Source organism: Sinocyclocheilus anshuiensis, unplaced genomic scaffold (assembly GCF_001515605.1).
Source record: "Sinocyclocheilus anshuiensis isolate Anshui unplaced genomic scaffold, SAMN03320099.WGS_v1.1 scaffold2051, whole genome shotgun sequence".
In the NCBI taxonomy this organism is placed as follows: domain Eukaryota; kingdom Metazoa; phylum Chordata; class Actinopteri; order Cypriniformes; family Cyprinidae; genus Sinocyclocheilus; species Sinocyclocheilus anshuiensis.
This window is the reverse complement of record NW_015551258.1, coordinates 174,732-186,251: the sequence shown is the minus strand read 5'-3', so window position 1 is coordinate 186,251 and position 11,520 is coordinate 174,732. Positions and strand designations below refer to the sequence as shown.

Below are 11,520 nucleotides of genomic sequence, written 5' to 3'. Positions count from 1 at the left end.
TCGACCCCGCAACCTTGGGTTACGAGTCCGACTCTCTAACCATTGGGCCACTACTTCCCACCTAAAAAAGGTGATTGCAACTTTTTATCTCGCAATTCTGAGTTTATATCTTGCAAAAACTTCAGAATTCTGATATATAAACTCAGAATTGTGAAATATAAGCTCAGAATTATGATATAAAGTCAGAATTGTGAATTATAAGCTCAGAATTATGATATAAAGTCAGAATTGTGAGAAAAAAGTCAGAATTAATAATAATAATAATAAGAAGAAGAATTGTGAAAGGGGGGTGATCTCTTAATGTGAGAAGTCATTATTTATTTTTTTATCCTGTGGTGGAAATAAGTACTGCACATACTTTACCACTGAATGCTGTATCATTGATTTGTTTTTATATGCAGTGATGTGATGTAATGTCGTGCTGTGTTGTCTCTGATCCGTCCGCTGTAGTTCCCCGTCCTGATCACGAGGAGCAGTAGCGTTTCTGGCCCACACCAGCATCACGAGAAGGTGCATGATCAGCAGCTCTACATGCGTGTGCGTGTGCTTGTGTTTGTTCAGGTCATTCCCAGATTCCTGTGGCTGCTCCAGCGGGATCAGAGCGTGTGTGTGTCCGCTCTAGTGAGTCTGTCTGCTGTCTCCAGTAAGAGATTCCAGATGCTTCTGTGTGTGATGATGATGATGATGATGATGATGATGAAGAGTATGACGTACCTCTCTGTTGTTTTCAGTACAGTGGTATGAAGAGAATCCAAACTACTGGCCGTCAATCCGTGAGAATCCAGAGGAATCGCCAGATTTAGCTTTCCATTGATGTATGGTTTGTTAGGATAGGACAATATTTGGCTGAGATACAACTATTTGAAAATCTGGAATCTGAGGGTGCACAAAATCTAAATATTGAGAAAATCATCTTTAAAGTTGCTCAAATTAAGTTCTTAGCAATGCATATTACTAATCAAAAATTAAGTTTTTATATATTTACGGTAGGAAATTTACAAAATATCTTCATGGAACATGATCTTTACTTAATATCCTAATGATTTTTGGCATAAAAGAGAAATGGATAATTTTGACCCATACAATGTATTGTTGGCTATTGCTACAAATATACCCCAGCGACTTAAGACTCCAGGGTCACATATATTAACTGATTTATACATGATCTATGCAAGATTGTCCAGCAGCTCTTAAATAAAGGGCCAATCAGTGAAGACTGGAGATGTGAACGTGATGGAGGATTATTAGAGACTTATCATAAAAATACCACAGGATTACGGAGGACCAAAAGTTAAAGATGTGAACATATTTGAAAGCTCGGTTATAATGGAAACTGTGTGTCTCACACTGACAGAAGCTCAGCTGTTTTAACTGTTCTCATTATTTGTGCTTAACTTGATTATGAAAACTTGCAAAAGCTTCATGTGTATGATTACATGTATGCAAGTTATGTTTCCGATCATTTTTATTTTTTGTTATAATAAAACGTTCTGTTGTTAATGCTCTGCGTGAGATGAGACTTTTGATCTTTGGTCTTATCCCGGCTAAATAAAGTTAAATATAACATTTTATATAAAGTTAAAATTTAACAGTTGTTTCTGTAACTTTTAATGTGTTTTTTAATTACAGGGTTATTATAGTTAACTAAAACTGAAACTAAAAAATATGTTTAACTGAAATAAAATCAAATACATCTTTTTATTTCAGCTAGTTGCCAAGGCAACATTTTAATGTAGTTTAACTTGATGTACTAAAATAACTAAAACTGAAATAAAACTTTATACACACACATATGTATACTAAAAATTACAAAACATACAACATTACTAAAACTTTAACTTAAAGTAACATGAAGGCAAAAAGTAAAACAAAATCTAATTCAAAATATAAAAAATGTGATAGTATCTCAATGATTTCAAAATACTCGTTTTTGGACGTTTTGACCTCTTTGTTGTTCCTCGGTGCAGTGCGTGACGTACAGCGTCATCTAGCGTCAGCGCAGTGCGGAAGTGACGTAGAAGTGAATGCGCACGCACGTGTGTAGCGCAGCATGTTTCTGCAGCACATGTTTGTGTTTATGTGACTGTGAGAACGCTGATCGGAACCGGTGTGAAACTCGAGCGGCGCTGTGTCGGTCATGACGGGGGAACACGAGCGGTATCCGCCGCCGAACTTCAGCGCAGCAGCGGAACCTCCAGCGGCGCTTCACTGGAGCGGCTCCACACCGCAGAGCAGCCGCAAGTTCGAGGCGTCCCGAGACTGGAGCTGGACTCAACCGGCACAGACCGGACCCTGGCCCGGCCACCACCAGCCGCAGCAGTACGCAGGTACACGAGCTCAGTGTACCAGGGTAATACCATGGTGTTCTGTAAGGTGCCTTTAGCACATGGCACTGTCATGTGTATCTGGACGGGTACCACGGGTTAGTCCTGAAGAACCATTCACAAGGTTGATCACGGTCCCACAGGGTGTCATGTACCCAGTTAACTGTTCAGTTAGTTAGTATCATGTACCTGGTAAACTGTTTAGTTAGTATCATGTACCTGGTAAACTGTTTAGTTAGTATCATGTACCTGGTAAACTGTTTAATTAGTATTACGAACCTAGTTAACTGTTCACTTTGTAGTATCATGTACCTGTTTAGTTATTATCATGTACCCTGTTAACTGTTCAGTTAAGTATTAGTATCATATACCTGGTTAGTTAGAGTCAAGTACCCAGTTAACTGTTCACTTAGTTATTATGAACCCGGTTAACTGTTCAGTTAAGTATTAGTATCATATACCTGGTTAGTTAGAGTCAAGTACCCAGTTAACTGTTCACTTAGTTATTATGAACCCGGTTAACTGTTCAGTTAAGTATTAGTATCATATACCTGGTTAGTTAGAGTCAAGTACCCAGTTAACTGTTCACTTAGTTATTATGAACCCGGTTAACTGTTCAGTTAAGTATTAGTATCATATACCTGGTTAGTTAGTCAAGTACCCAGTTAACTGTTCACTTAGTTATTATTATGAACCCGGTTAACTGTTCAGTTAAGTATTAGTATCATATACCTGGTTAGTTAGAGTCAGGTACCCAGTTAACTGTTCACTTAGTTATTATTATGTACCCGGTTAACTGTTCAGTTAAGTTTTAGTATCATATACCTGGTTAGTTAGAGTCAGGTACCCAGTTAACTGTTCACTTAGTTATTATTATGTACCCGGTTAACTGTTCAGTTAAGTTTTAGTATCATATACCTGGTTAGTTAGAGTCAGGTACCCAGTTAACTGTTCACTTAGTTATTATTATGTACCCGGTTAACTGTTCAGTTAAGTTTTAGTATCATATACCTGGTTAGTTAGAGTCAGGTACCCAGTTAACTGTTCACTTAGTTATTATTATGTACCCGGTTAACTGTTCACTTAGTTATTAGTATCATATACGTGGTTAGTTAGAATCATGTATCCGATAAACTGTTTAGTTAGTTATTATCACACACCCAGTAAACTGTTCATTTAGGTAGTATCACATACCTAGTAATCTAATCAGTTTGTTAGTATCATGTACCCGGTGAACTGTTCAGTTAGTAACACGTATCCGGTTAACTGTTCAGTTAGTATCATATACCTGGTTAACGGTTCAATTAGTATCATGTAACCGGTTAACTATTCAGTTAGTATAATGTAAACGGTCAACTGTTCAGTTAGTATCATGTAACCGGTTAACTGTTCAGTTAGTATAATGTAACCGGTTAACTGTTCAGTTAGTATCATGTAACCGGTTAACTGTTCAGGTTAACTGTTCAGTTAGTATAATGTAACCGGTTAACTGTTCAGTTAGTATCATGTAACCGGTTAACTGTTCAGGTTAACTGTTCAGTTAGTATAATGTAACCGGTTAACTGTTCAGTTAGTATCATGTAACCGGTAAACTGTTCAGTTAGTATCATGTACCTAGTTAACTGTTCAGTTAGTTATTCGTATCATATACTTGGTTAGTTAGAATCATGTATCCGATAAACTGTTTAGTTAGTGTCACACACCCAGTAAACTGTTCATCTAGTTAGTATCATGTACCCAGTAATCTAATCGGTTAGTTAATATAATGTAAACGGTTAACTGTTCAGTTAGTTAGTATCATGTACCCAGTAATCTAATCGGTTAGTTAATATAATGTAAACGGTTAACTGTTCAGTTAGTTAGTATCATGTACCCAGTAATCTAATCGGTTAGTTAATATCATTTAAACGGTTAACTGTTCATTTAATATCATGTATCCGGTTAACTGTTCTGTTAGTATCATATACCTGGTTAACTGTTCAGTTAGTATGCTCGTGTTTAGTTCATTGTTGATATAGTTGATAGTATGAAACAGTGAGTTTTATAATAATTTCTTTGACCTCATGTCATTTCTATCAGGTCATCTTCATCATCACCATCCTCAGCCTCCTCATCATGGCTGGCGGGGTTCAGCGCAGCATCACTGGGGTGGAAAGGTAAATCCAGACACTGATCTTCTATGAGTGTTGATCTGCAGTCATGTTTGATGTGAAGTGAGGTTTCATGTGTTCGTTTGAGCAGAAGCAGCAGAAAGAGCCTGGGTTCAGTCATTTCTGTGACACCTGTGACCGAGGCTTCAAAACTCAAGACAAATACGATGAACACATCTCGCAGCATGTGAAGGTGATCCGCCGTAATCAACACGCACCGCTGCTCGTTCATGTGTTCATGTGATCATGCAGCTGTCCTTCAGACGTCTGTGACGTACTGCGTCTCATTAGTGCTCTTCTGCTCGTTCTGTGTGTCTGCAGTGCTCTGTTGAAGACTGTCTCTTCACTGCACACGAGAAGCTGGTGAAGATCCACTGGAGAAACGTGAGTGTCCCCTTCAGAAGCTCATGCTGAACATCACAGGTCTCTAAGAGAAGTCCACAACAATAATGATGATGAGACCGAGGAACAATCACTGCAATCACTTTCAGAGCGTTTTTAAAAATGCCGAAAACATTGACAGCCAATCAGAATCCATCCGACTTTAAAGAGCTCGAGCATTTAAAGCGACAGAACACTAAATTGCAGTGTGTTTATAATAAACAGAACATTGTCATCCACTGGTTTGGACACTAATATAGTTATATATCGTTATAGTTGGTGTGAACGCGTCTTAAATGTTTAAAGTTGAATGTGTGACGCTGCTGTTCTCCTGCAGAATCACGCTCCAGGAGCCAAGAGGATCAAACTGGACACTGCAGAGGACATCGCCAGATGGAGAGAGGAGAGACGCAAGTGAGACGGACGTTTACTCAAATGTGCAAACAGTTTTGTAAATAATTAGGAAAAAGATTCAAGTGAACAAAAAAACATTTTCATGGAACATAAGCCAAGTCACATGTATTTCTATAGCGCTTTCTACAATACAGATTGTTTCAAAGCAGCTTCATAGAAATAAACGGGAAAATGATGCAAAATTAACTTTCAGCTGTAAACGGAAGACGATAGTGTCGTTATTAAATTCCTTCATATGTGTAGAAACTACCCAACGCTGAGAAACATAGAGAAGAAGCTGAAGCTTATGGAGATGAAGGAGCAGCGAGGAGACGTGCTGGAGACGGCTCAGTTCGGGTGCGTTTCTGATCTTCCTATCATTACCCAACATTGAAAATGTGCTGTCATCCATTGCTGAGACACTGATGCAATGCTACATTTCTACAAACCTGATGAAGAAACAAACTCATCCTAATCTCGGACAGCCTGAGGATGAGCACAGTTTCAGATCATTGGTGTACTATTCCTTTCACTGCATTATGTTTAAGTGAGTTTGAATGTGATCTGTGTGCAGTCGCATCAGGAGCCGCGGTAGGGGACGAGGATCTGACCGCTGGAGATGTGAAGGGTCCCGTCATCACACGAGCTCTGAGACGGATCTGAAGCGGCCACATCAGGACAGAGATCCTCTGGCGGCTCTCGTCTGCAGTGACCCCGGTCCGTCTCAGCTCTCTGCTGCTGATGATGTGATGCAGAACTGTGCTTCATTCAGTCAAACAGACTTTGTTTGTGTTCTTTCAGAGTCTGATAAGGACGAGTCTGTTCAGCAGAAGCAGACTGGACTCACTGTCGCCCCCAAGAGCGTGACCTCTGCCCTCGGGTCACTGATGTCCAGCTACGGCGACGATATGACCTCCAGCGAGAGCGAAGGAGACACAGACGGTATGAGTTCGGTCCTGATGATGAGCAGGGCTCAGTGTTAACACTATTCTAGTTATCAGTCAAATAAATAACAATTACACTAAATATCCAGATACAAATTCTGTACTGCAATACAGCATCATGTGATATATCAATGTTTTAATGCATTGTACAAAGAAAATATTAGAATTTTTATCAAATTGAAAGATTGTGTATAATTGTTCTTTTTATCTATTTTTATTTTGTTTGTAAAAAATACTTTAATATCGTCTTATAGTCTGATGCTGATATGGTGTAAAATGATTCAGAGTGCATTATTCAGTTTTAAAAGAATAGTTTGGCTAAAAATAAAAATAAAATGTGTTTTGATGTTTTATATTGCTCTCTGTGCTAATTAAAGCCCTGCTGCTGAAACACTGCATATATTTCTTACGTTTTATTCCGTCACAGACGCTCCAGTGCTGAGAGTCAGTCAGGCTTTAGAGGAGAATAAGACGCTCCTGAATCCTCATCCACTTCCTGTCCAGAGGATCCCAGCGCTGCACGAGGAGAAACACACACACACACCACAGCAATCCCATCATGCCCCGGCCGGCAGAGGCAGAGGACGCGGTCGTGGTCGCGGGGTGAGAGGAGGACGAGGAGGTAAAACCTTTAAACCTGCTGAAACACAGAGACATCGACCAACACTTCTAGAGATGGTGAGTGAACACACACACTCACACACACACACCCTCTCACTCTCTCTCACACACACACACACTCACACACATACACTCTCTCACTCACACACACACACACACACACTCACAAACACACATACACTCTCTCACTCACTCACACACAACTCACTCACTCACTCACTCACTCACTCACTCACTCACTCACACACACAGACACACACACACAGACAGACAGTCACACACACACACACACACACTCTCTCACACACACACACACACAAACACACACACATTCTCTCATCATTTACTCACCGTCTCATGTTGTTCTAAACCTGTGTTTAGACTTTCTTTAGTGGACACAAAATGAGATATTCAGCAGAATGTTCAAATTGCTTTCTTACACAAAGTATTTGTGAGGCTCTTTTTATTTGTGACAGAAATTGATACTTTTATTCATCAAGGACGCATTAAATTGATCAAAAGTGACAGTAAAGACATGTATAATGTTACAAAGGATGTCTATTTGAAATAAATGCTGTTCTTTTGAACTTTCTATTCATCTGAGAATCCTGAAAAATAAAATGCATCACAGTTTTCACAAAAATATTAATGCTTTCAACATTGATGATAATCAGAAATGTTTCTCGAGCAGCAAATCAGCATATTAGAATGATTTCTGAAGATCACGTGACACTGAAGACTGGAGTAATGCTGATAAATAAATGACAGTTTAACAGAGATTCACATAGAAAACATTATAATAATATTTCACAATATTACACATCATGATTCGTCTGAATGTGTGTGTTTGTCGTGCAGCTACTGGCTCCTGATATCCGTCACGAGAGGAACGTGGTTCTCCAGTGCGTCCGCTTCATCGTGCGCAGCGGGTTCTTCGGTCTGGCTGCTCGAGACTCTCGTGAGATCAGTGTGTCTGTGAACACAAACGCTGAGCGAGCATCAGATGAGGACCTCAGTGGAGACAGACAGCAGCGCTCCGAGACCAGCTGTGACACGAGCGCTGGTGAAAACACGCGTGTGAACGAGAGTCCGGAGCGCCGCGGCGTGTTCCAGCAGCTGTTTGCTCAGCGCTTAGTGTGTGACGAGTCCTCCTGATGGCAGATGCTCAGAAACCTTTTTTTCTTCCACTTGTTATTTTTATTTACTAATCATGTGTTTGGCCTTTCAAAAGAAAAGACTCATAACTAATGAATGGATATGAATTAGTTTGATCTGTATTTTGAGCTCATGTTCTGACTGTAGTTCTCTCAGATGCAGTAAATAAAGCGGTGTGTGTGAATCTGTGATTATTTAATGTTAGTCTAAAGATCATGCGTGTCAGCTGCTAATCCTGACAAAATAGTGCCTTTGTATTATGCAATTAAATAAATATGAACTTTACGGGCTGTGGATTTGTTCTCACTTCTGTCTTTGTCCACAAAATGGTAATTTTTGTAATGTTCCATTAACAATAGTTAACATGAATAATGAAAAATGCATCTAAATCATAATCAGTTAATGTTCATTCCGACATTTACTAATACATTATTAAAAAGTTGTATCTGTTAATATTTAATTCTTTTAAATAAAACTATCAAGGATTAATGAGTTAATGTTAGTTACTAATGGAACCTAATTGTAAAATCTTACCCACAAAACTGAATACAGATATCTTTCTTTGAATGTTCATTTTACTGAGCAAACCTCTTTGTATTTTTTAACTATATGTAAGTATAAGTAAAAGCCCTAGACAATAGAGTATTACAGCATCATTTACCGCATTAACTATTTATGCCTGGTATAGAGGTTTATTTACAAAAAGGTTAATTAGTCGACGTGAAAATGAATTACCATTTTGTAAATTTAAATCAGAAACTAAATCAGAATCTGATTTTAATTTTACAAAAATGTTATAATTAACATTTGTCATAATGTCCATGTAAAAAAAAATGATAAAAAGCTTCAAAATATATCATTTTAGAATTACGTTACAGATGCGCTGCAATATTATTACTTTAATGTCACTTGAAACAATTATCATTATAAAAGTCCATGTAAAAAATATTAATATTTTTTTTACATAAAATGTTAATTTTAAAATAAACGTTTATATAGTACCATTTTTTAAATAAAAATAATAATTTAACTATTGAAAACTACTGAATGTTTGTCCGTAATGTATCAGCATTCGTCCGGTCCTCAGTGTCTCCTCCAGCCGCTCTGAGATCAGACGCTCCCGCCGCGTCTCCACCGCGGAACCGCGAGACATCTGATCCCGGATCAGCGCTGGGCGTGTCCTGCGCGCCGCGGCTCCGCCCCCTGCTGGCGTCACCGCAGCTGCTAGCTCGTCGGTTAGCGTGCTAACAGCGTTCGGTAGTGACGAGACAGCGACGGGATGAGACAGCAAAGCTGCGAACGAAGCCATTCCAGCATCCTCACGCAGGCCAGAGAGCAGAAAGCGGCGTAGGACGGATTTAAGCCCCGATTTAAGTCCGTATTCAGTCACATCAGGAGTTCGGAAGAGCGTCTGCAGCGCTGAGGTGATGTCGACCGTCTGTTATTGTTCATTTATCAGCCGTCACTGACACTTACGCGCTTTTCTGTCGGGACACACGCTGCTGGTGGACTGAGCTAGCTGTCCGTTAACCAGTAGCCGCGTTTGATGTGCTAACCAGGAGCTAGCCTGCATTATTTAGCATAAACACTCGTTGAGCGTCTGTTGGAGGAGCTGTCAGACTCTTTAAATGGGGACTATACGCGGTTTCCTAACGACGTCACTGCACGGACTGTAGTGTGTCCATCAGATTCAGTACACCGTTTACCGTAGAATTTCTCAGATGCATCACTCAGACTCCCCCGGCGAGTCGCCCGGCAGCAGGAGGATGTCCCACCCGTCAGTGTTCGGCTCCGATGACCAGCAGACGTCCCCTCATCCCCCGCCGCACAGCCTCAGCCTGAGCCTCCAGCCCGCCGGGGCGCAGCTCAAGAAGAAGAGCGGCTTCCAGATCACCAGCGTCCTGCCCGCGCAGGTGTCCTCCGCCAGCGCCAGCAACAGCATCGCCGAAGATACGGAGAGCTACGACGACATGGACGAGTCGCACACCGAGGACCTGTCCTCGTCAGACATCCTGGACGTCTCGGTTTCCCGGGCCACGGACACCGGCGTCCCTGAGAGGAGCTCGTCGGAGGAGACGCTGAATAGTTTGCTGGGGGGCGAGACGCCCGGAGTCACGTCGCCCAACGAGCCGGTGATGCAGCAGGGGTACCTGGTCAACGGCGTCCACCATCATCACAAGACTGGACGACCCGCGGCTCCTTCAGCAATCCCCGCCTCGAGCGGGCGCTCCGTCCAAGCTGCGGAGGCAGGCGGATCAGCGGCACTGAGCCACAGCGCTGCACCGGTACCGGACGCCGCCAGAGCTCCGGTCCCCACCGTGATGCCGGTTGCACCCGCAAATCCTCCGACCGCGAGCGCGGCGACCGCCGCCTCTCGCTTCAGGGTGGTGAAGCTCGATTCCAACACGGAGCCGTTTCGGAAGGGTCGCTGGACTTGTACGGAGTATTACGAAAAAGACGCCCCGGCTGGAGACGTCGCGGCCGTCGCTCACAGAGCGGTGGAGAGCGTCATTCAGTCCGAACACGAGACCACGAGCGGCAGCTCCTCCGGAAGCACTCTGAGCGGCGGAGGAGATGTTCAGCAGGTTTGCCCCGGTCTGCACGCTCAAGACCCAGGCGCTCACCTGCTTCCTCAACCCTCCGTTCTGTTGGGTGTTGAGAGTTCATCTGCCTCGGTTCGACCCTACAGTGTAGAGGCCCAGAGCAGCTACCCTGCTAACACCAAACCTCCGGTGTCCGTCAGCCAGAGCGCGCTTCCTCCGGTGGAATACACCCCGAGGCCGGCAAGCGTCCAGCCCGCAGCTCAACCTCTTCAGATTCCTCCAGCTCAGAGTGCAGTGTCACCCAGAGCTGTGCCAGGGCTTCCTCCGGTGGCCGTGTCTCCGAGGCCTCAGGTTCCCGGCCCACAGATGAGCATCAGCCCGGACCAAACTGGAGCCCAGCTGTTTTCATCTGCCGCTCTGAGCCACCTTCAGCCGCTGCTGCTGAGAGCCCCGCTCCTCCCGGCGGGCCCCGCGTATGTGACGGCCTCGCAGCTGGAAGATGCGCAGCGACTCCTGCTGCAGCACCACCCGCTGCTCTCACTGCCACGGCTGGCTGCAGGAGGCATGGCAGGCCTCGCAGGGCCGGCTGCGTCTGATGCTGCGGCGGCTCTCGGGCAGGACGGCGCTGCCGGTGCTTTTGCGGTCTCAACTGCAGATGAAGACAGGTGAGACACAAACTCAGAAACTGCCTGATGCAGGGGTTTGATGGCTGTGATTGTATTCAGTGTTATTTTAGGATAATTGAGATGCTTTTATGTTATTTATTAATATTTTTTAAATATCTTTTATTTTATTTTTATTTATATATAAATTTATATATAAATTTAAATATATATATATAAAGAAATATATACACACACACACACACACACACACACACACACATATATATATATATATATATATATATATCATTAATATTATTCATTTTTTAAAAATATGTCTATATAGTTTATAATATATTATTATAAGAGACAAACTCAGAAACTGCCTGATGTAGGGGTTTGAT

The 11,520-nt window shown here is 42.4% G+C and overlaps 2 protein-coding genes across 2 annotated transcripts in view; both read left to right on the top strand.

The window, feature by feature from the left end:
- Positions 1 to 1,970: 1,970 nt before the first annotated feature.
- Positions 1,971 to 8,262, top strand: nufip1 (nuclear FMR1 interacting protein 1). The gene is made up of 10 exons (XM_016453687.1): positions 1,971 to 2,327; positions 4,404 to 4,480; positions 4,566 to 4,667; positions 4,796 to 4,858; positions 5,193 to 5,269; positions 5,513 to 5,605; positions 5,823 to 5,965; positions 6,050 to 6,190; positions 6,620 to 6,870; positions 7,672 to 8,262. Exons 1-10 carry the CDS (start codon positions 2,138 to 2,140, stop codon positions 7,966 to 7,968), a joined length of 1,434 nt encoding a protein of 477 aa, XP_016309173.1. The 5' UTR covers positions 1,971 to 2,137; the 3' UTR covers positions 7,969 to 8,262.
- Positions 8,263 to 9,148: 886 nt separating this feature from the next.
- The window catches only part of LOC107663439 (TSC22 domain family protein 1-like), a 13,592-nt gene continuing 11,220 nt past the window's right edge, over positions 9,149 to 11,520 (top strand). The window contains exon 1 of the mRNA XM_016453677.1: positions 9,149 to 11,176. Within this exon, the coding sequence (XP_016309163.1) occupies positions 9,690 to 11,176 (1,487 nt within the window). The 5' untranslated portion in view covers positions 9,149 to 9,689. The remainder of the gene's footprint in view (positions 11,177 to 11,520) is intronic.